This window comes from Macaca fascicularis, chromosome 19, assembly GCF_037993035.2.
Source record: "Macaca fascicularis isolate 582-1 chromosome 19, T2T-MFA8v1.1".
NCBI lineage: Eukaryota > Metazoa > Chordata > Mammalia > Primates > Cercopithecidae > Macaca > Macaca fascicularis.
The window spans coordinates 10,349,859-10,376,450 of record NC_088393.1 but is presented as its reverse complement, the minus strand read 5'-3'; the positions used below and the strand labels follow the sequence as shown (position 1 = coordinate 10,376,450).

The 26,592-nt window shown below is 50.8% G+C and overlaps 2 protein-coding genes and 1 pseudogene across 6 annotated transcripts; 2 read left to right on the top strand and 1 right to left on the bottom strand.

The window, feature by feature from the left end:
- Positions 1 to 3,278: 3,278 nt before the first annotated feature.
- UBL5 (ubiquitin like 5) lies at positions 3,279 to 5,792 on the bottom strand. Of its 2 annotated transcripts, none has more exons than XM_005587913.4 (5): positions 5,650 to 5,792; positions 5,326 to 5,392; positions 5,046 to 5,129; positions 4,846 to 4,883; positions 3,279 to 3,433 (listed from the first exon to the last, which is right to left on the bottom strand). In XM_005587913.4, exons 2-5 carry the CDS (start codon positions 5,379 to 5,381, stop codon positions 3,390 to 3,392), a joined length of 222 nt encoding a protein of 73 aa, XP_005587970.1. In that variant the 5' UTR covers positions 5,382 to 5,392; positions 5,650 to 5,792; the 3' UTR covers positions 3,279 to 3,389. The 2 variants fall into 2 exon arrangements, with proteins under 2 accessions (XP_005587970.1, XP_005587969.1); XM_005587912.4 differs by having other exon boundaries at positions 5,730 to 5,792.
- A 2,385-nt stretch (positions 5,793 to 8,177) lies between these two features.
- Positions 8,178 to 8,639, top strand: LOC102130049 (NADH dehydrogenase [ubiquinone] 1 alpha subcomplex subunit 3 pseudogene; annotated as a pseudogene).
- Positions 8,640 to 13,388: 4,749 nt separating this feature from the next.
- FBXL12 (F-box and leucine rich repeat protein 12) lies at positions 13,389 to 22,055 on the top strand. 4 transcript variants are annotated; one of them, XM_065536264.2, is made up of 4 exons: positions 13,389 to 13,454; positions 13,592 to 13,664; positions 18,452 to 18,495; positions 20,610 to 22,055. In XM_065536264.2, the coding sequence occupies exon 4, from the start codon at positions 20,610 to 20,612 to the stop codon at positions 21,429 to 21,431; it is 822 nt and encodes a 273-aa protein (XP_065392336.1). In that variant the 5' UTR covers positions 13,389 to 13,454; positions 13,592 to 13,664; positions 18,452 to 18,495; the 3' UTR covers positions 21,432 to 22,055. The 4 variants fall into 4 exon arrangements, with proteins under 4 accessions (XP_065392336.1, XP_065392335.1, XP_005587966.1 ...); XM_065536263.2 differs by having other exon boundaries at positions 13,389 to 13,480; XM_005587909.5 differs by lacking the exon at positions 18,452 to 18,495.
- Positions 22,056 to 26,592: the final 4,537 nt, after the last annotated feature.

The window sequence follows — 26,592 nt, the reverse complement described above, 5'->3', positions numbered from 1 at the left end:
AATTATCCAACCCAAGGGCTGGGCGTGGTGACTCACACCTGTAATCCAGGGCTTTGGAAGGCCAAGGCAGGAGGATTGCTTGAACCGGGAGTCTGGGACAAGCCTGGGCAATATGGCAAGACCCCATCTCTACAAAAATTCACTGGGTGTGGTGGCACGTGCCTGTAATCCCAGCTACTTGGAAGGCTGAGGTGGGAAGATCTTGAGTCTAGGAGTTAAGAGGCTGCAATTAGCCATAAGCTTCCCACTGCACTCCAGCCTGGGTGACAGAATGAGACTGTCTCAAAAAAAAAAAAAAAAAGAAAAAAAAAAAAAGGCCGGGCACAGTGGCTCACGCCTGTAATCCCAGCACTTTGGAAGGCCAAGGTGGGTGGATCATGAGGTCAGGAGTTCAAGTCCAGCCTGGTCAAGATGGTCAAAACCCATCTCTACTAAAAATACAAAAATTAGCTAGGCGTGGTGGCAGGCGCCTGTAATCCCAGCTACTCGGGAGGCTGAGGCGGAGAATTGCTTGAACCCAGGGAGTGGAGTTTTCAGTGAGCCAAGATCGTGCCACTGCACTCCAGCCTGGGCGACACAGCGAGACTCTGTCTCAAAAAAAAAAAAAAAAAAAAAATCCAACCCAAAAAGGTCAACAATGCCAAAGCTCAGAAACCCTGCCATAATATAATTATCAACACTAAGAGACCAATATCAATATAATACTATTAACTAAACCACAAATTCCACCCCCGGTCCTGTTATCCCACTAGTGTTCTCTTTATGTTTCAGGGTGGGTGCTCACTGCTACTGGAGTGTCACTGTTTCTGGTCCCTCGAAGTGGACAGAGCAAGGAAATATATATATATATGTATACACACATCTATAGGTACTAATATATCTATTAAACAAAAACCTTGAATTCAGACTGATGCCTCCAAATCCAATCCTACAAGGTTCATTTTAAGCACTCCCATCTCCTGTTTTATTTGTAACTTCCTTCTCCACAGTGAGACACCCAGCTCTCTTATTTGTTCAACCCTGTTTGTGTGTATTACATGGGCCCATATGCCCAGACCTACAAAAGTAGTTTCAAAATTGCTAAATCATGGCTGGCCTAAGGGCTCACACCTGTAATCCCAGCACCTTGGGAGGCTAAGGCGGGCGGATCACTTGAGCTCAGGCGTTTGAGACTAGCCTGGTCAACATGGTGAAACCCCATCTCTGCTGGAAATACAAAAAATTAGCCAGGTGTGGTGGCTCCTGCCTGTAGTCCTAGGTACTTGGGAGGCTGAGGCAGGAGAATCGCTTGAACCTGGCAGGCAGAGGTTGTAGTGAGCCGAGATTGCATCATTGCACCCTAGCCTGGGCAAAAAGAGCAAAACTCCATCTCACAAAATAATAATAATCAAAAATAATAATTAAAAAAAATAAAGCATAGAAAAGCAAACTGTGGAATGGCATATAAATATTACAGAACATATAATTATCCCCGTATGATGAAAACTCTAGGTCATTTCAGAAAGTTTCTAGAGTCACTTAAATGTATTAATGCTCACCACTGGTGGGAGGAGTGGTATAAAGAAATAAGAAATTCAGGGCCGGGCGCAGTGGCTCACGCCTGTAATCCCAGCACTGTGGGAGGCTGAGGCGAACAGATCACGAGGTCAGGAGATCGAGACCATCATGGCTAACATGGTGAAACCCCAGCTCTACTAAAAAAATTAGCTGGGCGTGGTGGCGTGCACCTATAACTTCCAGCTACTCAGGAGGCTGAGGCAAAAGGATTACATGCTAAGGATCAATCAAAATTCAAATGTAGCTGGGCGCGGTGGCTCAAGCCTGTAATCCCAGCACTTTGGGAGGCCGAGACGGGTGGATCACGAGGTCAGGAGATCGAGACCATCCTGGCTAACATGGTGAAACCCTGTCTCTACTAAAAATACAAAAAACTAGCCGGGCGAGGTGGCGGGCGCCTATAGTCCCAGCTACTCGGGAGGCTGAGGCAGGAGAATGGCGTGAACCCAGGAGGCGGAGCTTGCAGTGAGCTGAGATCCGGCCACTGCACTCCAGCCTGGGCGATAGAGCGAGACTCCGTCTCAAAAAAAAAAAGAAAATTCAAATCTAAGCTGGGCGCAGTGGCTCACGCCTGTAATCCCAGCACTTTGGGAGGCCGAGGCAGGCGGATCACGAGGTCGGGAGATCGAGACCATCCTGGCTAACTCGGTGAAACCCCATCTCTATGAAAAAAATACAAAAAATTAGCCGGGCGTGGTGGTGGGCACCTGTAGTCTCAGCTACCCGGGAGGCTGAGGCAGGAGAATGGCGTGAACCCGGGAGGCGGAGCTTGCAGTGAGCGGAGATCGCACCACTGCACTGCAGCCTGGGCTGACTCCATCTCAAAAAAAAAAAAAAAAAAATTCAAATCTAGTTGGTCTGACTCTTGAGGCTGAGCTCACGTAGACACACTTAGAGTGCCACACTGTCTGCTATCACCTTATTTTTGTCTTGAAAAGAAGTGCCAGGGCCAAGCATGATGGCTCACACCTATAATCTCAGTACTTTGGGAGGCCAAGGCTGGACGATCGTCTGAGGTCAGGAGTTCAAGACCATCCTGGGCAACACAGGAATACCCTGTCTCTACAAAAAATTTTACATGGTATGTAATCCCAGCACTCAAGTGAGGCAGGAGAATTGCTTGAATCCAGGAGGCAGAGCTTGCACTGCACTCCAGCCTGGGTGATAGAGCGAGACTCTGTCTCAAAAAAAAATAAAAATAAAAAAGTTTTAGCAGGCATGGTGGTACACACCGCCCAGCTACTTGGGAGGCTGATGCAGGAGGACTGTCTGAGTCCACTTCAGGGCTGCAGTGGGCTATGATCGCACCACTGCATTCCAGCCTGGGTGAAAGAGCAAGACCCTGTCTTAAAAAAAAAATGGTGCCAGGAACTGTGGATGTTTAAACATGCTTTAAACTCATCTATACCTCCTCAGGTCTGTGTGATTTCAGAATCTTAATTCCTAACAATTCCATCTACTGTCATGACCTGGAGGCTCTTTGGTCTATTAGGGTGACAATAATCCCAGCGTCTCTTGACCTTCAGACACCCACAGCAAACCCCAGAGCTCTCTCTGGGCTCCTACACAGACTCCCAGCCTGCTGGTCTACTCTGCCCTCATGGATCCAGTTGATCTGGAGCTCTTATTTCAGCAGGTACATACTGATGGTGCAGTGATGACCTAACAGCGACCAATCCATCCATCACTAGACAGCTCTCATGCAAAGAGACAGCAACAAAGCAACATCTAAGTCTTTATTAAGGTGAGTTTTTACAAACAAGCATCTATCCCAGTGTGGGGGATGAGGATGGGAAAGGAGAGCAGGGCAGCAGGAAGATGAGGATTCTCATCTATTGGTAATAAAGCTCCAGGTTCATCCCATCGTGGATTTCATCTGAAGGAAAGGTGTTAAGGAATCCTGACTCTGGCTTCCATCCCCACCCCTCTCATCCATTCACAGCTGGGTCAGGGTGGCCTGAGGTCTCAGTTCAGGGCTAAGGAAGCCCATTTTGGACCAGGCCATTTTTATTTGGAGAGAACTGAAACTTTACCAAAAAATTTCTGGCTGGGTGCAGTGGCTCACGCCTGTAATCCCAGCACTTTGGGAAGCTGAAGCAGGTGGATCACTTGATGTCAGGAGTTTGAGACCAGCCTGGCCAACACTGTGATGTTTAAACACAGTGAAAACCCATCTCTACTAAAAATACAAAAAAGTTAGCTGGGTGTGGTGGTGGGCACCTGTAATCCCAGCTACTTGGAGGGCTGAGACAGGAGAATCGCTTACACCCAGGAGGTAGAGGCTGCAGTGAGCCAAGATTGTGCCACTGTACTCCAGCCTGGGCAACAACAGCAAAACTCCATCTCAAAAAAAAAAAAGTTTCTGTTCCTTCTAGGCCAAGTGTAGTGGCTCATGGCTATAATCCTAGCACTTTGGGAGGCCGAGGCGGGAGGATCACTTGAGGCCAGGAGTTCGAGACTAGCCTGGAAAATGTGGCAGAACCCCATCTCTACTAAAAATACAAAAACTAGCAAGGAGTGGTGGCACAGGCCTGTAATCCCAACTACTTGGGAGGCTGAGGCAGAATTGCTTGAACTCGGGAGGTGAAGGTTGCAGTGGACCAAGACCGCGCCACTGCACTCCAGCCTGGGCGACAGAGCGAGACTGTCTCAAAAAAATAAATAAAATAAAAATTCAAAAAGTTTCTGTTCCTTCTGCACAATAGATATACCTAAGTCTCACCCCACCCTGACCTACTGTCCAGCACTCAGGTGGAGGTCAGTAATAAATATTTTGAACTTGAAGTCAAACTTTCACCAACTACCCTCTCCCCAACCAAATAATTACATAGCTCTCATGTTCTTCTTCTTTTTTTTTTTTGAGACAGTCTTCGCTCTGTTGCCTAGGATGGAGTGCAGTGGCACGATGTCGGTTCACTGCAAGCTCCGCCTCCCCGGTTCAAGCCATTCTCCTGCCTCAGCCTCCCGAGCAGCTGGGACTACAGGCGCCCGCCACTATGCCCGGCTAATTTTTTTGTATTTTTTAGTAGAGACGGGGTTTCACCGTGTTAGCCAGGATGGTCTCGATCTCCTCACCTTATGATCCGCCTACCTCGGCCTCCCAAAGTGCCGGGATTACAGGCGTGAGCCACCGCGCCCAGCCTAGCTCCCACTTTCTAAGTGCTCACCATGTGCCACGTACTAAGTTAAACACTTAATAAACATTATCTCATGCAGACTTTAGTTTGGAACGAAGATAACCGAGGCTGGGTATGTAGATGCTTCCTCAAGAAGTCACACAAAGGATACAGTCCCCCAGAGACACGTGGTCCTTAAAAATCGTGTACCTAAGGAAAAGAGACATTTCAGAGATAAGGCTAAGTAGGCTCTTCAGCCTGGAGGCCGAATGAGGTAGCCCAGCCTAAGCAAAGGGCTGCTTGCAGCGCTCCCCCAAACCAAAACCTTCCGGCCTAGTCCAGTCCACCCAGTGGCTCTACTACTGCACTCACCACTTCTTCAGGACAATCTTGTTCCAACGGGTGCCAGTTTGGGCTGCAATCAGCTTCTTAAGGTCCCCGATAGTATCATCCGTGCTGGGCGCAGAGGAGTTAAGGCAAATGGGAGCGGTAGAACGAGGAAGAGGACATTCCAGGGCTGAATACCATCTGCCAGGACCCCATCCGCCCCCTCTCCCGGGTTTAACTAAAACCATCCGACAACAGATTGAGTTGCCTGCCTCACGCCAAGCACCCCTGCGAGTACCACTGCCTCTCGGCTGCCAATGGATACTTGCATTTAACGCGGACCTTCTTCCCCAGACGGTCGTTGCAAACAACCTCGATCATCCTAGCTGGAGCTACACAGAGCAGTGGGGTGGGAAGTAGCAAAATCAGAGCTTCGGGCGTCTCCCAGACCCAGAAGCCCCAGCCTACAAGTCTCCCAGTCCCAGGCCCTAAAATTCTCGGTTACTGAGCCTTCCGTTCTGCTCCCAACCCCCCGCACTCGAATACTCCCAGGCCAAGTCCCCTGTCCCAGGGCCGCGAACCCCAGGCAGCCGCGCATCCGCCCCTTCTCGACGCCTGAATGCCCTGACACAAAACTCCCTGGCCTCACCTCCCACCGACCCCAGACCCTGGGTGGCTGGGTCGCGACAGCTTTCCCCAACTCCGAGCCTCTCCGCTTGACCCCCTCACCTCGAATCGCCTCGAACCTGCCGACGCCACTAGCTCCTCACCCGAGCGCAGAACCCCGGCTGCAGTTGACGCTGGGAACCGGAAGCGGAAGTAAAAATGCGGGGCCGGAAGTCCCGCCCCTAGCCAGGCGGTGTGGTCAACACGGGCTCAGGTTCTTCCGGGTCTGCAGTCTGTTGTGTGTTTGCGGTTCACAAGTACGGTTTCCGTGACCCAAGGCTTGGCAGGGGGACGCCTGCGGTAGGCGCGTGGGGTAGAGAGGGGGGTCTTGGCGGGTGTGGGGCCGGGGAAAGGGCGTGGAGCGAGAGCCAGAGGTCCGGCGCTGGCCCCAGCTCTTTTTAAGTCATTGTTGCAGGGAGACTCGGTCACATGGTGGGACACCAGAGGGTCCCGGGGGTGGGGGCCCGAAGCCTCTTTATGCGGGTACTAGGAGCGAGGGCGGAGGGAGTAGGGGGAGCGAATTCTGCAGTCATCCCTTCTGACCCCCTGGGTTCATTCAGGGCTGGGCGTCGTGAGCATTTTGCTCACCTCTGCCCTCTGGCCATCGCATTCCCCCGGGATGCGGACTCCAGTCAATAGGCGAAGCTGGATCCTGGACTAGACTCTACGCTGCCCAATAGCTGCTGTTACCGCACAGTTGCAGGCTCTTGGTGCCCCGAACAAAAATTTGAACGAGTCACACAGAGATAGCAAAGCAGCAAGTTTATTAAGCACAGTATTCCACTCTCGGAGGGGAGAGCGGAGTGACCTCTGCGAGATAAGATCAGCCCCAGCTTGGTGTAGTTTGGGTCTTTTTTTTTTTTTTCCCGACGTAGTCTCGCTGTGTTGCCCAGGCTGGAGTGCAATGGTGCGGTCTCGGCTCACTGCAGCCTTCGCCTTCCGAGTAGCTGGGATTACAGGCGCCCGCCACCACGCCCGGCTAATTTTTGTAGTTTTTGTAGAGATGATGTTTCACCATGTTAGCCAGGCTTTTCTTCTTTTCCCAAGGCTGCCTAATCTGTAGCCAGTGTCTACCTTTTTGAATGATAGGTGTGTTGCTTAGTTACTTTGGCCCCTGTGCGCTTGAGGGCCGTCTTCATTCCATAATTTTAAGTACCTGCATGATATGCCGTCCATATGCATGAGCGCTAATGAGCTGGTTATCCTTACGTTAAGGATACTTTTTGTGTTTAATGCGCATGCTTATGCCTAAAGAGCTGTTCCTTACTGGTTTGGTCCTGATTTCCCTGGCCATGGGATTTTTACTCAGTTTTTAATCCTCCTTTTGTTTTGTCTCCTCAGCTTCTGCCATTTATCTTGCTTCTTGCTCACCCGCCCCTTCACCTTGCTTCTGCTCTCTGGTTTTACTTATTTTGCCCTTTATCCAACGTTTAATTCCCTTTGCTCTTCTTCTGCTTCATTTTCTTTGTTCTCCTGCCTCACTGTCAGTCACCAACCTTAAATGCCTGCAAGGTAACTGGAAACTTTGGACAATTGCACAGTCTCCTGCATCTATATCTTTGGGGAGCACTCCGTACCAGATTCCAGGTTTGCGAGGGCTGGTGAGACAAGGGCCTTCCTTCCTCAATTCAGTCAATTTGTAAGCCAAAAAGTATCTGAGACAGGTCTCAATCAATTGACAGGTTTATGTAGACAAGGTTAAGGACATGCCTGTAATCCCAGCACTTTGGGAGGCCAAGGTGGGCAGATCACGAGGTCAGGAGTTCGAGACTAGCCTGGCCAACATGGTGAAACCCCGTCTCTACTTTAAAAAAAAAAAAAAATTTAGCCAGGTGTGGTGGCGGGCACCTGTAATCCCAGCTACTTGGGAGACTGAGGCAGGAGAATCACTTGAACACTGGAGGCGGAGGTTGCAGTGAGCTGAGATCGCGCCACTGCACTCCATCCTGGGCAACAGAGCGAGGCTGTGTCTCAATTCTTTTTTTTGAGACAGAGTCTTGCTCTGTTGCCCAGGCTGGAGTGCAGTGGAACAAACTCAGCTCACTGCAACCTCTGCCTCCCTTGTGCAAGCGATTCTCTTGCCTCAGCCTCCTGAGTAGCTGGAATTACAGGCACGCACCACCACACCTAGCTATTTTTTGTATTTTTAGTAAAGACAGGGTTTCACCATGTTGTCCAGGCTGGTCTCGAACTGCTGACCTCAAGTGATCCGCCCACCTCAACCTCCCAAAATGCTGGGATTACAGGCGTGAGCCACCATGCCCGGCCTATCATTTGCTTTTGAATGGCAGGATCCAGAGACTAAAACCACCTTTTACTATTGTTGAACTATACTGCTACAATGGTTTAAGAATTCTCCAATTTGGGAGGCCGAGACGGGCGGATCACGAGGTCAGGAGATCGAGACCATCCTGGCTAACACGGTGAAACCCCGTCTCTACTAAAAAATACAAAAAACTAGCCGGGCGCGGTGGCGGGCGCCTGTAGTCCCAGCTACTCCGGAGGCTGAGGCAGGAGAATGGCGTGAACCCGGGAGGTGGAGCTTGCAGTGAGCTGAGATCCGGCCACTGCACTCCAGCCTGGGCGGCAGAGCGAGACTCCGTCTCAAAAAAAAAAAAAAAAAAGAATTCTCCAATGCCGGAGACCAAGACGGCTGCGAGGCTCAGCGCCTTCCTCAAGAATGCCTGGGACAAGGAGCCAGTGCTGGTCGCGTCCTTTGTCATCGGGGGCCTCGCTATAATTATGCCCTCATTCAGCCCCTACTTCAAGTACTCCATCATGATCAATGAGGCCACGCCCTACAACTACCCAGTGCCCGTCCGTGATGATGAGAACGTGCCGGATGTGCCCAGCCACCCCCAGGACCCTCAGGGCCCCAGCCTGGAGTGGCTGAAGAAACTGTGAGCACCTTCACTGACAGAGGCGGCCCCTCCCACGGCTCCCAATAAAAATGTGAAAACCAAAAAAAAAAAAGAATTCTCCAATGCCAGCGCGGTGGCTCAAGCCTGTTTCTGGCACTTTGGTAGGCTGAGGTGGGCAGATCACCTGAGGCCAGGAGTTCAAGACCTGCCTGACCAACATGGAGAAACCCCATCTCAGCTAAAAATACAAAATTAGCCTGGCGTGGTGGTGCATGCCTGTGATCCCACCTACTCGGGAGGCTGAGGCAGAAGAATTGCATGAACCAGAGAGGTGGAGGTTGCGGTGAGTCGAGATAGTGCCATTGCACTCCAGCCTGGGCAACAAGAGAAACTCTCCAAACGAAACCAAACCAAAAAAAGAAAATCTAAATATAAAACCAAAGTTGTGGAACGCCCCATCCCAGGGAAAGAATCTACAATCCTGTTTTGGTCAAGCTGACACCTGCCAGACCAGCAGGTGGCCCATTACTCAAATGGAAAGCAGACATGCTGCCTTGTGCATCTGAACTCCATTTCCTGACCCCTAGCTGCAGCTGTACCTCGGTAGAACACCCTTTTCTTTCCTGTCTTGATGATTGTTGGAGTACTCTGTAAGTTTCCCTAATAAATGCTTTGGACTGATTGCTCTGGTAATTGGTGTTTTCTTGAAATCCCCACTGGTCCCGTCTTGGGATGATTTAGGGCGTTCCTTTGTGGGAACTCCCCTGCCTCTGCTTTTGTGGAGACTCCAGCCAGGACAAAACAGATTGGAAGGTCAAAAGTGAGCTGAGGGGGCTGAGGTGCCTGAGGAAGTTTAGAAGCAGCACATACTTGCATTCTCTTAGAAATCCTGGGTCACGGCCAGGCACAGTGACTCACACCTATAATCCCAACACTTTGGGAGGTCAAGGCGGGTGGATCACTTCAGGTCAGGAGTTTGAGACCAGCCTGGCCAATTGGCAAAACCCCGTCTCTACTAAAACTACAAAAATGTGGTGGGCGTCTGTAATCCCAGCTAGTCAGGAGGCTGAGGCAGGAGAATCACTTGAACCTGCGAGGCAGAGGTTGCAGTGAGCGGAGATCGTGCCACTGCACTCCAGCCTGGGCAACAAAGTGAAACTCTGTTTGAAAACAAAGAAATACTGGGCCGGGCGCGGTGGCTCATGCCTGTAATCCCAGCACTTTGGGAGGCCGAGGTGGGTGGATGATGAGGTCAGGAGATCAAGACCATCCTGGCTAATACAGTGAAACCCCGTCTGTACTAAAAGTACAAAAAAATCAGCCATGTGTGGTGGCAGGCGCCTGTAGTCCCAGGAGGGGAGGCTGAGGCAGGAGAATGGCATGAACCTGGGAGGTGGAGTTTGCAGGGAGTCAAGATCCAGCCTGGGTAATAGTGCAAGACTCCATCTCAAAAACAAACAAAAAGAAAACAAATACTGGGTCACGCAAGCATTGACTATAGTTACCACTGCATGGTAGCATGGTAGGATTACTGAGAGTCTCATTCTCCCTTCTTTTTTTTTTAATTTTTTTTTTTGAGACAGTGTCTTGCTCTGTCACCCAGGCTGGAGTGCATGGCACAATTATAGCTCACTGCAGCCTCCAATTCCTGGACTCCAGAGGACTCACCTCCTGGGACTTCAGGTGTGCACCACCATGCCTGGCTGATTTTTTTACTTTTTGGAGGGACACTGTCTCACTATGTTGCCCTGGCTGGTCTCAAACTCCTGGCCTCAAGTGACCCTCCCAAAGTGCTGGAATTACAGGCATGAGCGACCACACCCGGCCTAATTTTCCCACTTCGTGGTGTTTTTCCAGATTTCTGACACTGAACATATGTTACTTTTGTAATCACTGGGGGTGGAAAAGGAAATGTTTGCTTTTTCAAAATGTTCTAATTTCTCAGTGCTGGATTCAAAGATCCGCCAAGCACAGGGTCTTGGTGCTGAGCTGTGGGGCGAGGAGTTGGGAAAGGGATGAGGAGTACTGCTGAGGGAAGAGGAAAATGGGGCCAGGTGCCATTACATCACACCTGCAATCCCAGCACTGGGAGACCAAGGTGGTAGATCACCTGAGGTCAGGAGTTCGAGACCAGCTTGGGCAACATTGCAAAACCCCGTCTCTACTAAAAATTAAAAAATTAGCCAGGTGTGGTGGCACACGTCTGTAGTTTCAGCTACCTGGGAGGTTGAGGCACAAGAATCACATGAACTTGGGAGATGGAGGTTGCAGTGAGCGAGATCACACTACACTCCAGCCTGGGGGACAGCCTGGGACTCTCTCTCAAAAAAAGAAAAAAAAGGTCGGGCACAGTGGCTCACACCTGTAATCCCACTACTTTGGGAGGCCGAGGCGGGCAGATCACCTATCACCTGAGGTCAGGAGTTCAAAACCAGCCTGACCAACATGGTGAAACCCCATTTCTTCTCAAAATACAAAATTAGCTGGGCTTGGTGGCACATGCCTTAAATCCCAGCTACTTGGAAGGCTGAGGCAGGAGAATCGATTGAACCCGGGAGGCGGAGGTTGCAGGGAGCCAAGATTGCGCCATTGCACTCCAGCCTGGGCAACGAGAGCAAAACTCTGTGTCAAAATAATAAAGAAAAGAAAATAAATTAAAAAAAAATAAAGTGGATCCTGGTACAAGGTTTGCAAGGTATGTAAGAATGTCTCCATTATTTTAAATGAACTCTTAAGTTCTGAGGAAACCCAGGCGGGGTCTTAAGGACTTTGTTTTACCTTCTAGCTTTTGCTTGAAGGCCCCACTTTCTCCAGGTCTTTAATTTTTTTCTTTTTTTTTTTTTTTTTGAGACGGAGTCTTGCTTTGTCGCCCAGGCTGGAATGCAGTGGTGCGATCTCGGCTCACTGCAAGCTCCGCCTCCTGGGTTCACGCTATTCTCCTGCCTCAGCCTCCCGAGTAGCTACACATTCATCAGAGCTACTGCAAGGTATTGGTGAAGACTCACTGCTGTGGTTGCACATGGAGACCTGGCCTGCTGTAGGAAGATCTGTTCTCAGAGCTGCTTTCCTTGGCAGGGGGCGGGAGGGATACTTTCCAGAAGGTGAAGTTTTGGGTCAAGACCCAAGGAGCAAGCTGGGCAGGCCCCTTCTACACTCTTGTTTCCTGGGTTCCTGGTCCAGAGGAAGGCTTGTATGTGGGTTTCTTTTTCTCTCACCTGACTACTTCCCTCCCTCTAGCCCTGTATGCTGGTGGTGCAGGAACCCCCTGTAACTGAGTGGGGATGGCGGGGAAGGGACATCTGGGTTCTGCCAAACTTAAAGGAACTCCCCTTCCCCTGCCAGAGTTCACAAGAAGGGAAGTAATCTTAGGGGTGGAGGCAGGTGCATAGGAGTTTCCTCCCCCCACTATCTGAGCACCTCAGCAGAGCTGGGGTGCACAAGTCCCATCTGCCACCCCAGAATTCAGTCTGATAATAGGAAGGCAACAAGCCAAGAAGACACACATAATGCAGCCATAAAAAAGAATGCAAGCAGCTGGGCATGGTGGCTCATGCCTGTAATCCTAGCACTTTGGGAGGCTGAAGCAGGAAGAACCTCTTGAGCCCAGGAGTTGAAGACCAGCCTGAGCAACGTGGCAAAACCCCGGCTCTACAAAAAAATACAAAAATTAGCCAGGCGTGGTGGCTCACACATGTAATCCCAGCATTCTGGGAAGCTGAGGCAGGTGGATCACTTGAGGTCAGAAGTTCGAGACCAGCCTGGCCAATATAGTGAAACCTCATCTCTAAAAATACAAAAATTAGCCGGACATAATGGCTGGCGCCTGTAGTCCCAGCTACCCCGGAGGCTGAGGCAGGAGAATCACTTGAACCTGGGAGGCGGAGGTTGCAGTGAGCCGAGATTGTGCCACTGCACTCCAGCCTGGGTGACAGAGCAAGACTTCATCTCAAAAAACGAAACAAAAATTGGCCGGGCGTGTTGGCATGCCCCTACAGTCCCAGCTACTCGGGAGATTGAGGTGGAAGGATCACTTGAGCCCCAGAGGTTAAGGCTGCAGTGAGCTGTAATTTCGCCACTGCACTCCAGACTGGGTGACAGAGCGAGACCTTGTCTCAAAATTAAAAAAAAAAAGAAAGAAAAGATAATGAAATCATGTCCTTTGCAGTCCCGACTACGTCTTCTCGGCTAGGTCCTTGTCGCCATCCCCGCCCCCAGGGTCTCGTCCCGCCCCAGCCTCGCCTTCCAGCGGTTGTCCGGTCCTCTCCCGGCCCCGCAAGCCTCGTCCCGCCCTAGCCACACCTTCCAAGCGTGGTTCTCGTCTGCAGCCCCACCTAGGCCTCGCCCCGGCTTCCGGGCTTGGTCCTCGTCTCTAGCCCCGCCCCCTAACCTCGCCCCAGCCCCGCCTTCCGGACTTGGGTCCGGTCTCTGGCTCCGTCCCTGAGCCTTGCCCAACTCCAGCCACGCCTTCCAGGCTCGGTCCTCGTCTCTAGCACCACCTCCGATACTCGCCCCACCCCAGCCACGCCTTTCGGACTTGGTCCTCGTCTCTAGCTCCGCCCCCGAGCTTCGCCTCACTCCAGCCCCGCCTTGCGGACTTGGTCTTAGTTCCCAGTCGCGGCCAAATCACGCCTCAGCCACGTCCCGCAAGACTCTCACTGCCTCAGTCACGCTTTCCAGTCTGGTTTCTGGTCCCCATCCGCGGCTGGTCCGGCCCTGGGACCCAATCACTGCCCAGCGAAAGGAAAGTCAAAGTCCTCTACCGGCTACGGGAAGGTCGCGGCCGCCGCCCTGTCAGCCGCCTCGGGGCCCCCGCGGGGACCCCCTCGGGTCTCCTTAACCGGAAGCGGAAGTGCGTGTCGGCGGGATCATGGCGACTTTGGTCGAACTGCCGGACTCAGTCCTGCTTGAGATCTTCTCTTACCTCCCGGTACGGGACCGGATCCGCATCTCCAGGTGCGGCCCCGCCTCCGGGGGGGAAGGGCCGGGCGGAGGGCGCACCTGGGACCTGGAGATGCGATGTGGCCTGGGGCTGGGGTCGTTCTAACCGCGCGTCCCCTCCCCCAGGGTCTGTCACCGCTGGAAGAGGCTGGTGGACGACCGGTGGCTGTGGCGACATGTCGACCTGACGCTCTACACGGTAGGCATGGCTGGCCAGGCGGGCCTGGGCCGCGGTCGCGGTGCCCGGACCCGAAAGACCACCTCTCCCACCCTGGGACAGGTTGTCGGTACCCGGGCTGGGGATTTAGAGCCAGGTAGTCCTGGGCCTATCTCGGCATCATCGCTTACCTGCTCCTATTCTACCTCAGGGCCTCAATTTCCCCATCCCTGCAATGGGGATAAAGGACAGTACCTGCCTCACGGGACTATTGTGGGACTTCACTGAGATCATGCAGGGAAAGGGCTTAGAACAGTCTGGCACATATTTATCATTCGATAAATGCTAATTTATGACTATGTTATCAAGTTTTTGTTTTGTTTTTGAGACGGGGGTCTCGCTCTGCTGCTCAGGCTGGAGTGCAGTGGTGCGATTGTAGCCTCGACCTCCCAAACTCAAGCGATCCTCTCATGTCAGCCTCTTGAGTAGCTGGGACCACAGGCGCTCACCACTATACCCGCTAATCTTTTATTTTTTGTGGAGACAGAGTCTCACTATGTTGCCCAGGCTGGTCTCGAACTCCTGGGCTCAAGTGATCCTCCCGACTTAGCCTCCCAAAGTGCTCAGATTACAGGCATGAGCCACCGCAACTGGCCCACCCAAAACATTTAGAGATATATTTGTTACCCTTTTTGAAACTATTTTCATAGATAACTGCTATTATAAAGTGGATTTGCACCCTTCCTTTTACCTTACTTCATATGTGTGTGTCCATAAACAATTATAGTATTAGTAATGTATTTCTAAACTTCAGGTAATGCTGTTCTACTATTTAGATAGTGTTCTACTTTTAGACTATTTTACTGTATATATCCATCTGTAACTCCCTTTAATACAGTATTGCTTTTGAGGTTATTTTTTTAAGGACAGTCTTGCTATGTTGCTCAGGATGGTCTCGAACTCTTGGACTCAAGTTGTCTCCCACCTCAAGTCTCCTGGAGTGTTGGGGTTACAGGTGTGAGCCACAGCGCCTGGCCTGATATTATGAAACTTAGAGTATTCTCAGTCATTGGTTTTGCAAGGAAAAGTTGATTCATCCATTGGTTTTGTGTGCATTTATGCTCTGCAGTTTATCTTTCTGTAATTTATTTTTTTGAGATGGATCTCACTCTGTAACCCAGGCTGGGGTGCAGTGGCGAAATGATAGCACACTGCAGCCTCAACCTCCGGGGCTCAAGCGATCTTCCTGCCTCAGCTTCCTGAGAAGATTCATTAGAACATGTTTCTTTCTCTCTTGGTTCATGATATAGTTTGGCTGTGTCCCCAACCAAATCTCAACTTCTCAATTTCTAAGCAGCAAAGCATTCAAGAGGTGACTTGGGTACTGTTAAAAGTATTCAGTTTTCTAAGGGAAGCAGAGCTGAAAAGTTTGGAAATTTGTAGCCTGACTATGTGATAGAAAAGAAAAACCCATTTTCTAGGGAGAAATTCAAGCCAGCTGTAGAAATTTACATAAGTAGCAAGGAGTCTAATGGGCTATAGGGAAAATGTCTCCAGGCCATGTCAGAGACCTTCATGGCATTCCCCTCTCATCTCAGGCCTGGAAGCCCAGGAGGGAAAAGTGGTTTCCTGGGCCGGGCCCAGGGCCCCCATGCTGCATGCACCCTGGGACTTGGTGCCCTGTGTCCTAGCCGCTCCAGCTGTGGCTGAAAGGGGCCAATGTATAACTCAGGCTGTGGCCTCAGAGGGTGGAAGCCCCAAGTCTTGGCAACTTCCACGTGATCTTGAGCCTGCTGGTGCACAGAAGCCAAGAACTGAGGTACGGGGCCGTGCACGGTGGCTCACGCCTATAATCCCAGCACTTTGGGATGCCAAGGCAGGCAGATCACTTGAGGTCAGGAGTTTGAGACCAGCCTGGCCAACATGGTGAAACTCCATCTCTACTAAACATACCACAAATGCGTGGTGGCACATGCTTGTAATCCTAGCTACTTGCGAGGCTGAGGCAGGAGAATCGCTTGAACCCGGGAGGCAGAGGTTGCAGTGAGTCGAGATCATGCCATTACACTCCAGCCTGGGTGACAAGAGCGAAACTCCATCTCAAAAAAAAAAAAAAAAGAAAAAAAAAAGAATTGAAGTTTGGGAACTTCTGCCTAGATTTCAGAAGATGTATGAAAACGCCTGGATGTCCAGGCAAAAGTTTGCTACAGGGGTGGGGCCCTCATGGAGAGCCTCTGCTAGGGCAGTGTGGAAGGGAAATGTGGGGTCAGAGCCCCCACACAGAGTCCCTACTGGGGCACTGCCTAGTGGAGCTGTGAGAAGAGGGCCACTGTCCTCCAGATTCCAGAATGGTAGATCCACCCACAGCTTGCACCATGCACCTGGAAAAGCTTCAGACACTGAACGCCAGCCTGTGAAAGCAGCCGGGAGGGAGGCTATACCTTGTAAAGCCACGAGGGGCCGAGCTGCCCAAGACCATGGGAACTCACCTCTTGCATCAGTGTGACCTGGATGTGAGACCTGGAATCAAAGGAGATCATTTTGGAGCTTTAAAATTTGACTGCCCCACTGGATTTCAGACTTGCATGGGGGAACCCCTTTGTTTTGTCCAGTTTCTCCCATTTGGAATGGCTGCATTTACCCGATACCTGTACCCCCATTGTATCTAGGAAGTAACTAGCTAGCTTTTGATTTTACAGGCTCATAGGTGGAAGGGACTTGCCTTGTCTCAGATGAGACTTTGGATTGTGGACTTTTGGATTAATGCTGAATGAGTTAAGACTTTGGAAGACTGTTGGGAAAGCATGATTGGTTGTGAAATGTGAGGACATGAGACTTGGAGGGACCAGGGGTGATATGATATGGATTGGCTGTGTCCCCACCCAAATCTCAACTTGAATTTTATTTCCCAGAATTCCCATATGTTGTGAGAGGGACCCAGGGGGAGATAATTGAATCATAGGGGCTGGTCTTTTGCATGCTATTCTTGTGATAGTGAATAAGTCTCACGAGATCTGATGGGTTTATCAGGGGTTTCCACTTTTGCTTCGTTCTCATTTTCTCAATTTTTTTTTTTTTTTTTGAGATGGAGTCTTGCTCTGTTGCCAGACTGGAGTGCAGTGGCACGATCTTGGCTCACTGCAACCTCTGCCTCCTGGGTTCAAGCGATTCCCCTGCCTCAGCTTCCTGAGTACCTGGCACTGCAGGTGCGTGCCACCACACCAAGCTAATTTTTTGTATTTTTTAAATTATTTATTTATTTTTCTTTGAGACAGAGTCTTGCTCTGTCACCAGGCTGGAGTGCAGTGGTGCAATCTCGGCTCACTGGAACCTCTGCCTCCCGTGTTCAAGCAATTATCCTGCCTCAGCCTCTCAAGTAGCTGGGACTACAGGCGTGTGCCACCACACTTGGCTAATTTTTTTTTTGTATTTTAGTAGAGATGGGGTTTCGTCATGTTGGCCAGGATGGTCCCAATCTCCTGACCTCGTGATCTGCCCGCATCGGCCTTCCAAAGTGCTGGGATTACAGGCATGAGCCACCGCACCTGGCCTTCTTTCTCATTTTCTCTTGCCACCGCTACGTAAGAAGTGCCTTTCGCCTCCCGCCGTGATTTTGAGGCCTGCCCAGCCGTGTGGAACTGTAAGTCCCATTAAACCTCTTTTTCTTACCAGTTTCAGGTATGTTTTTATCAGCAGCATGAAAATAGACTAATACAGTTTGTATTACATGGGTTTACATATGCATGTATAAAAGGCAAATGCAATCATGCTTCCTTAAGGATTGATAATAAGCTATTTTCTTTCAGTGAATGGAAGAGCTTGATGTAGAAACACCTTTTTGGCCAGGCGCGGTGGCTCACTCCTGTAATCCCAGCGCTTTGGGAGGCTGAGGCGAGCAGATCACTTGAGATCGGGTGTTTGAGACCAGCCTGACCTGCATAGAGAAATCCCATCTCTACTAAAAATACAAAATTAAGGCCAGGCATGGTGGCTCATGCCCGTAATCCCAGCACTTTGGGAGGCCATGGTGGTCAAATCACGAGGTCAGGAGATCAAGACCATCCTGGCTAACATAGTGAAACCCCATCTCTACTAAAAATACAAAAGAAAGCACAGCCGGGTGTGGTGGCACATGCCTGTAGTACCAGCTACTCGGGAAGCTGAGGCAGGAGAATTGCTTGAATCTGGGAGGCGGAGGTTGCAGTGAGCTGAGATCACACCACTGCACTCCAGCCTGGGCAACAGAGAGAGACTCCGTCTCAAAAAAAAAACCAAAAATACAAAATTAGCCAGGCATGGTGGCACATGCCTGTAATCCCAGCTACTCGGGAGGCTGAGGCCAGAGAATCACTTGAACCCAGGAGGCGGAGGTTGTGGTGACCGAGATCGTGCCACTGCACTCCAGCCTGGGCAACAAGAGCAAAACTCCATCTCAGAGGCCGGGCGCGGTGGCTCAAGCCTGTAATCCCAGCACTTTGGGAGGCCGAGACGGGCGGATCACGAGGTCAGGAGATCGAGACCATCCTGGCTGACACGGTGAAACCCCGTCTCTATTAAAAAAAATACAAAAAACTAGCCGGGCGAGGTGGCGGGCGCCTGTAATCCCAGCTACTCGGGAGGCTGAGGCAGGAGAATGGCGTGAACCCGGGAGGCGGAGCTTGCAGTGAGCTGAGATCCGGCCACTGCACTCCAGCCTGGGCGGCAGAGCGAGACTCCGTCTCAAAAAAAAAAAAAAAAAACTCCATCTCAAAAAAAAAGAAAAGAAAAGAAACACCTTTGTAAGCACACATGAAGAATATGTTATTAGACAATTTTCCTTTTTCCATTAGGCCCTATGATGTCAAGTAGAGAAATCCAGCAATAAAAGGCAGATGTAAGCATGCTATTTTTTTCTTTTTAAGATAACATGTACTTATAATGAAATGCCCAGTGCTATCAATTATGTATGCTTTTTATTTTCTACTAAGTCTAACTTCCCAGGGTTGATTTTTGCAGCTTCCACTGTACCAGGCTGTGATTTTTTTGAGACGGAGTTTCGCTTTTGTTGCCCAGGCTGATACAATGGCACAATCTCGGCTCATCGCAACCTCTGCCTCCCAGGTTCAAGAGATTCTCCTGCCTCAGCCTCCCAAGTAGCTGGGATTACAGGCATGCACTATCACACCTGGCTAATTTTGTATTTTTAGTAGAGACGGGATTTCTCCATGTTGGTGAGGCTGGTCTTGAACTCCTGACCTCGGGTGATCCGCCTGCCTCAGCCTCACAAAGTGCTAGGCTTGAGCCACCACTCCTGGCTGTTATTTTTTTTTTTTTTTTTTTTTTTTTTTTGAGACAGAGTCTCACCCTGTCGCCCAGGCAGGAGTGCAGTGGTGTGATCTCAGTTCACTGCAGCCTCCACCTCCCAGAGCTGGTTCTCATGCCTTCGCCTCCTAAGTAACTGGGACTACAGGTCCCTGCCACTTTGCCCAACTATTATTTTTAGTTTTAGTTTTAGTTTTTTGTTTATGTTTTGAGGCAGAGTTTCACTCTTGTCACCTAGGCTGGAGCGCACTGGTGCAATCTTGGCTCACTACAACCTCTGCCTCCTGGGTTCAATCAATTCTCCTGCCTCAGCCTCCCAAGTAGCTAGGAATACAGGCGCCCACCACCACGCCCAGCTAATTTTTGTATTTTTAGTAGAAACGGGATTTCACCATTTTGGCCAGGCTGGTCTCAAACTCCTGACCTCGAGCGATCCACCCGCCTCAGCCTTCCAAAGTGCTGAGATTACAGGTGTGAGCCACCATGCCTGGCTTTCTAAAATTTTTAGTAGAGACAGGATTTCACCACGTTGCCCAGGCTGGTCTTGAACTCCTGAGCTCAGGCAATCCACCCACCTTGACCTCCCAAAGTGCTGGGATCACAGGTGTGAGCCACCGTGCCCAGCCTTTTCATTTGTTGTTTTGTTTTTTTAACATAGACCTAATTTACTCCGGGTAGTTTTCACCTTTTAAAATTTTATTCTGTGTTGCTTATTTCTACTGGAGGTGATCATTAAACAACAGGTAAAATGTCAATGAGTTGTTTTGCTCTCTTTCTTAGTCCAGAAAAATGGTAAGAATCTATTGCTAAAGGTAGATTCTGTTAGTATCTTTTTCCCCCCAGCAGATTTATCCTTTTTTTTTTTTTCTTTTTTTTGAGACGGAGTCTCATTCTATCACACAGGCTGGATTGCAGTGGCGCGATCTCAGCTCACTGCAACCTCTGTCTCCTGGGTTCAAGCGATTCTCTTGCCTCAGCCTCCTGAGTAGCTGGGATTACAGGCACTCGCCACCACGTCCAGCTAATTTTTGTATTTTTGGTAGAGACATGGTTTCACCATGTTGGCCAGGCTGGTCTTAAACTCCTGACCTCAAATGATCTACCCACCTCGGCCTCCCAAAGTGCTTGGATTACAGGCATGAGCCAGTGCGCCTGGCCCCCACCAGATTTATTCTAAGTGGCCGAGTGCAGTGGCTCATGACTGTAGACCCAGCACTTTGAGGGGCTGAGATGGGAGGATCGCTTGAATCCAGGAGTTGGAGACCGGCCTGGGCAACGTAGCAAGACCTCGTCTCTACTAAAAATCACAAAAATTAGCTGGGCATGTGTCAGAAGTCCCAGCCACTTGGGAAGCTGAAGTGGGAGAATCACTTGAGCCTAGGAAGTCCAGGCTGCAGTGAGCCATTATCTCACCACTGCACTCTAGCCTGGGTGACAGAGCAAGACCCTGTCTCAAAAAAAAAAAAAAAAAAAAAATGATTTGTTCAAAGCCCTAGCAGGCAAGATGGTGCACTCAAACCGTCTTGTTGAACCTGGGGAGGTTGAACCTGGGGAGGAGACTGGCTAGGGAAGGGCAGAAGCAGGGCACCAGAATCCCCCACCCTGGGGATGTGTGTCTCCAGCCCAGCAGGGGCCTTGGAAACTCCATACCTCTCACTGTGTCACCCCAATCCCTGGCTCTTACAGATGCGACCTAAAGTCATGTGGCACCTCCTTCGAAGGTACATGGCATCCCGGCTCCATTCCCTGCGGATGGGTGGCTACTTGTTCTCTGGCTCCCAGGCCCCCCAGTTGTCCCCTGCTCTGTTGAGAGCCCTGGGCCAGAAATGCCCCAACCTGAAGCGCCTCTGCCTACACGTGGCCGACCTGAGCATGGTGCCCATCACCAGCCTGCCCAGCACCCTGAGGACCCTGGAGCTGCACAGCTGCGAGATCTCTATGGCTTGGCTCCACAAGCAGCAGGACCCCACCGTGCTGCCCCTGCTCGAATGCATCGTGCTGGACCGCGTCCCCGCCTTCCGCGACGAGCACCTGCAGGGCCTGACGCGCTTCCGGGCCTTGCGCTCGCTGGTGCTGGGTGGCACCTACCGTGTGACTGAGACAGGGCTGGATGCTGGCCTGCAGGAGCTCAGCTATCTGCAGAGGCTCGAGGTGCTGGGCTGCACCCTGTCTGCTGACAGCACCCTGCTGGCTATCAGCCGCCACCTCCGAGATGTGCGCAAGATCCGGCTGACCGTGAGGGGCCTCTCTGCCCCTGGCCTGGCTGTCCTGGAGGGAATGCCGGCCTTGGAGAGTCTGTGCCTGCAGGGTCCCCTCATCACCCCGGAAATGCCCTCCCCCACTGAAATCCTCTCCTCCTGCCTCACTATGCCCAAGCTCAGAGTCCTTGAGCTGCAGGGGCTGGGCTGGGAGGGTCAGGAGGCGGAGAAGATCCTGTGTAAGGGGCTGCCCCACTGTATGGTCATTGTCAGGGCCTGCCCCAAAGAGTCTATGGACTGGTGGATGTAACTACTCCACCTGTCCCTGGGAGCCATCCTAGCTTTCATCGTTGAGCCCCAGACCCTCTGAGCAGCACTTTGAAGAGGGTAGATAATCAGACTTGAGGAAATTGAAAGCCCCAGGTTGACAGAACAGAGGCCTAGGGACCTCCAGACCATTGGAATCACTGTTTGCCAGCTGTGTGGCCTTGGTCATATCATCAACCTCTGGGAAGCCTAGTTCCCACATCTGGAAATAAGGATGATCATAGCTACCTCATGGTTACATTGCAAAGCCTTACTCAAAAAGCTCCCAGCCTCCAGAGGCTCTCGATGAAGAGTCACCTTCACGGTCGTCCTCAGGAACAGGACGGATGAAGAAGGGGTGAGGTTAAGACTTAGGGGCACCCGAGGGGCTGAGCCCCCTTATGAGTACCCAAGAAGGACTGTCTATGCATGCACACCCACAAGCCTATATCCCATTTGTATACCTACACGCACGCAAGAGACGCGGAGAGATAGGCAACGCAGACTCGCTATTCAATGATTGATATGCTCATAAAAGCTCTCAATTCTATTTTCTGTATTTTGTATGCTGTATTTTCCAAGACATATTATTTTGCTATTAAAGAAAAAAATCATTTTTTTTTCCCAAGAAGTATTCACTTTATTCATTCAACCAATGTGTCTTGAGCTTCTACTATTTTGCAGGCACTATTTTAGGTTCTGGGAAACTGGGCCACAACAATGAACAAAACTGACAAGACCCTGCCCTCATAGATCTCATAGAGGAGAAGACAGGACAACAAACAGGTAAACCAATCCATGTTTTAATTTTTTTGGGCAGGGACAGAGTCTCACTCTGTCACTCAGGCCGGAGTGCAATGGTGCGATCTCGGCTCACTGCACCCTCCACCTCCTGGGTTCAAGTGATTCTCCTGCCTCAGCCTCCCGAGTAGCTGGGATTACAGGTGCCTGCCACTATGCCTAGATAATTTTTTGTATTTTTAGTAGAGATGGGGTTTCACCATGTTGGTCAGGCTGATCTCAAACTCCTGACCTCATGATCTGCCTGCCTTGGCCTCTCAAAGTGCTAGCATTACAGGTGTGAGCCACTGCGCCTGGCCACCATGTTGTAATTTTGGAGACTCTGAGCCAATACACCAGGGTCATGTAATGGAACCATACTTGCATGGTTAAGTGAGCAGGGCAGGCCTCTGTGCTGAGATCTGAGAGGTGAAGAGAAAGCAAAAGTCAGAAGAGCTAGGGGAAAAGAGGGAAGGCCAGCACAGCTGAGAATGAACTTGGCATTTTCCAGAAACGGAAAGCAGGTTGTGTGGCAGAATGAGCAGGGGGAAGAGCTGTCTAAAGTGAGGTCAGGGCCAGGCATGGTGGCTCACATGTGTAATCCCAGCACTTTGGGAGGCTGAGCTGGGTGGATGACTTGAGCCCAGGAGTTCAAGGCCAACCTGGGACATCTGAGGCAGGCGAATCACTTTCAGTTCAGGAATTCGAGACCAGCTTGGTGAAACCCTATTTCTACAGAAAAAATTAGCCAGGTGTGGTGGTGTGTATCTACCCAGCTACTCCCTGGTTTCCCAACTATTCAGGAGGCTGAGGTGGGAGGATTGCTTAAGCCTGGGACTTGGAGGTTGCAGTGAGCTGTGATCACCACTGCACTCCAGCCTGGGTGACAGCGTGAGACCCTGGTCTCAAAAAAATAAAATAAACAAAAGGAGATAATGGGAACAGGAGTGGGCAGGGCCTCGCAGGTGGCTCAGGCTTTAGGGGTTCAGTAAGTAACAACTCCTTTTCCTGCCTTTCGAGTCTGAACCACTTGAAAGATGCAGGTGTCAGATTGTAATCGTGGGCGCCCACCCCTGAGATGAGCGTTGCTGTGTGTGGCTAAGCCCCGGCTCTGTGGGTTCACTGCCGGCCTAGCAGGCCAGGATGCCTCCTCTGGTACTTAGACCCAGGTTGGAGAAGAGGGCTGAGCTGGGTACACTTGGTTTCTTATTCCAAACTCACCCATCAGAGAAGAGCCGGAGGTGTTCCTCCCATGCTCTTCCCACTCAGAGTTGCAGTAGAAATTCCTTCTCTCTCTCTCTTTTTTTTTTTTTTGAAATTGAGTCTCGCTCTGTCATCCAGGCTGGAGTACAGTGGCACAATCTCATCTCACTGCAACCTCCGCTTCCCAAGATCAAGCGATTCTCCTGCCTCAGCCTCCTAAATAGGTGGGATTACAGGCATGCACCACCATGCCCGACTAATTTTTGTATTTTTAGTAGAGCCGGAGTTTCACCATATTGGTCAGGCTGGTCTCAAACTCCTGACCTTGTGATCTGCCTGCCTCAGCATCCCAAAGCGCTGGGATTACAGGTGTGAGCCACCGCACCTGACTTTTTTTGTTTTTTTTTTTTAATAGAGATGGTGCCAGGCACGGTGTGTCCCATGCCTGTAATTCCAGCATTTTGGGACACCAAGGCGGGAGGATCGTCTGAGGTCAGGAGTTGGAGACCAGCCTGGCCAACATGGTGAAACCCTGTCTCTACCAAAACTACAAAGATTAACTGGACCTGGTGGCACATTCCTATAATCCCAGCTACTCAGGAGGCTGAGGCAGGAGAATCGCTTGAACCCTGGAGAGGGAGGTTGCAGAGAGCCGAGATCGTGCTGCTGCACTCCAGCCTGGGCAACAGGGCGAGACTGTTTCTTTTTTTTTTTTTTTTTTGAGACGGAGTCTCGCTCTGTCACCCAGGCTGGAGTGCAGTGGCCGGATCTCAGCTCACTGCAAGCTCCGCCTCCCGGGTTCATGCCATTCTCCTGCCTCAGCCTCCCGAGTAGCTGGGACTACAGGCGCCTGCCACCTCGCCCGGCTAAGTTTTTGTATTTTTAGTAGAGACGGGGTTTCACTGTGTTAGACAGGATGGTCTCGATCTCCTGACCTCGTGATCCGCCCGTCTCGGCCTCCCAAAGTGCTGGGATTACAGGCTTGAGCCACCTCGCCCGGCCGAGACTGTTTCAAAAATAAATAAATATAGATAGATAGATAGATAGATAGATAGATAGATAGATAGATAGATAGATAGATAGCGAGAAAGAGAGAGACAGGGGTCTCCTTATGTTGCCGAGACTGGTCTCGAACTCCTGGGCTGAAGCCATCCTACTTCAGCCTCCCAAGTAGCTGGGACTACAGGAATGTGCCATCACGCCTGGCTAATTTTTATTTTTTGTAGAGATGGGGTCTCACTATGTTGCCCAGGCTGGTCTCTAACTCCTAAGTGCAAATAATCCTCCTGCCTTGGCCTGCCAAAGTACTGGGATTACAGGCATGAGCAGCCTCACCTGAAATTCCTTCTCCATCTGGTCACACGAGGACTAGGGTATGAGTGTGCCCCTGATGTGGCCGTAGTCAGGGTCTGATTGTCCAGTGCTGTGACCAACCCCAGCAGCTCCAGCCCAGGACATCTGGGGGCTGGGTTGAACCAGGTGGAAACAGAGAGATTGGTGAAGTCTCAGAGCCTGTGGGGGCAAGGAGGGAAATGAGGTCTGTTAGACTTGCAGAGAGTGTCTGGAGAGCTGGGGTCAGTTTGGGAGAATATGAGGGTGACTCAACACCAGCCCTGTGCTGGACTCTGCAGGTGGTTCTGGAAGTGTATTGCCGATGCCCCAACCTGGAACAACTCCACGGGAAAAAAGCTTCCTTTCTTTCTCCTCCCTGCCTTTCCAGTAGGAAGGGAGCAGCAGGCATTAATTTTAGTTTTTTGTTTGTGTTTTGGAGAAGCAAGTCTCACTCTGTCACCCAAGCTGGAGTACAATGGTGCCATCTCAGCCCACTGCATCCTCTGCCTCCTAGGTTTAAGTTTCAGCCTGCCTTAGCCTCCCGAGTAGCTGGGATTACAGGCACATGCCACTACACCCAGCTAATTTTTATGTTTTTAGGAGATGGGGATTCACCATGTTGGCCAGGCTGGTCTCAAACTCCCGGCCTCAAGTGATCTGCCTGCCTTAGCCTTCCAAAGTGCTGGGATTACGGGTGTGAGCCGCCACGACTGGCCAGCAGGCATTAATTTTGAAGCAGGTAAATGTTTACACGCAGTGCTAGCAGATGGGGGTTCAGGAAAGTCCTGATCTGTAGCGTTTGCTGATTACTATGTTGTAAACACTGTCTGATCACAGCTGGTTTCAAGCTACCAACAGTTTAACAACTGGCTCACAAAATAATTGAAGATTCAGCATTTGGCTCTCTTGAGCCACAGCATACCACTGGTTACAGGTGTCTCTTCCTGGGCTTACCCTATGGAGAATTCATTCTGCCTTAGTGACCTCTAACATGGGCCTTGACCCGAGGGGTGATGGGGTGATGGGATATCAGACAGAGCTTCTCCCCTTTTGGGACCTCTCTGCCCCTGATCATTGCTTTCTCCCAGATAAGGGGCTGGGGGCTTCAGGGCTGCCCTCCACTGAAGGCAAAGCATAATCACAATAGCTGACATTTATTATTATTTTATTTTTATTTATTTATTTTGAGCCACGGTCTTACTCCATCACCCAAGCTGGAGTTCAATGGTGTGACTGTAGCTCACTGCAGCCTCAAATTCTGGGTTCAAGCAGTCCTCCCACGTCATCCTCCCCAGTAGCTGGGAATACAGGCATGGACCACCACACCTGGCTAATTTTTAAAAATAATAGGCCGGGCACGGTGGCTCATGCCTGTAATCCCAGCACTTTGGGAGGCCGAGGCAGGCAAATCATGAGGTCAGGAGATCGAGACCATCTTGGCTAACATGGTGAAACCCCATCTCTACTAAAAATACAAAAAATTAGCTGGGCATGGTGGTGGGCGCCTGTAGTCCCAGCTACTCTGGAGGCTGCGGCAGGAGAATGGTGTGAACCCGGTAGGTGGAGCTTGCAGTGAGCAGAGATCGCGCCACTGCACTCCAGCCTGGGTGACAGAGCGAGACTCCATCTCAAAAAAATAATAGTAATAATAATTTTTTTTTTTTTTGTAGAGACATGGTCTCACCATGTTGCCCAGATTGGTCTCAAACTCCTTGGCTCAAGCGATCCTCCTGCCTCAGCCTCCCAAAGTGGTGAGATTACAGGCGTGAGCCACCACACCCAGCCTATTGAGTGCTTCTTATGTGGCAGGCCGTGTGCTCAGTCCTTCATGCATGAACTTCTATCAGCAG

Excerpts from the sequence above, each read along its gene's own strand:
- UBL5 (XM_005587913.4), bottom strand. The coding sequence starts at position 5,381 with ATGATCGAGGTTGTTTGCAACGACCGTCTGGGGAAGAAGGTCCGCGTT. Across the intron at positions 4,884-5,045 it reads AAGATTGTCCTGAAGAAGTG|GTACACGATTTTTAAGGACC; the intron begins GTGAGTGCAGTA and ends TCTTTTCCTTAG. Across the intron at positions 3,434-4,845 it reads CCACGTGTCTCTGGGGGACT|ATGAAATCCACGATGGGATG; the intron begins GTATCCTTTGTG and ends CCTTTCCTTCAG.
- FBXL12 (XM_005587907.5), top strand. The coding sequence starts at position 13,395 with ATGGCGACTTTGGTCGAACTGCCGGACTCAGTCCTGCTTGAGATCTTC. Across the intron at positions 13,481-13,591 it reads GACCGGATCCGCATCTCCAG|GGTCTGTCACCGCTGGAAGA; the intron begins GTGCGGCCCCGC and ends CCCCTCCCCCAG. Across the intron at positions 13,665-20,609 it reads TCGACCTGACGCTCTACACG|ATGCGACCTAAAGTCATGTG; the intron begins GTAGGCATGGCT and ends TGGCTCTTACAG.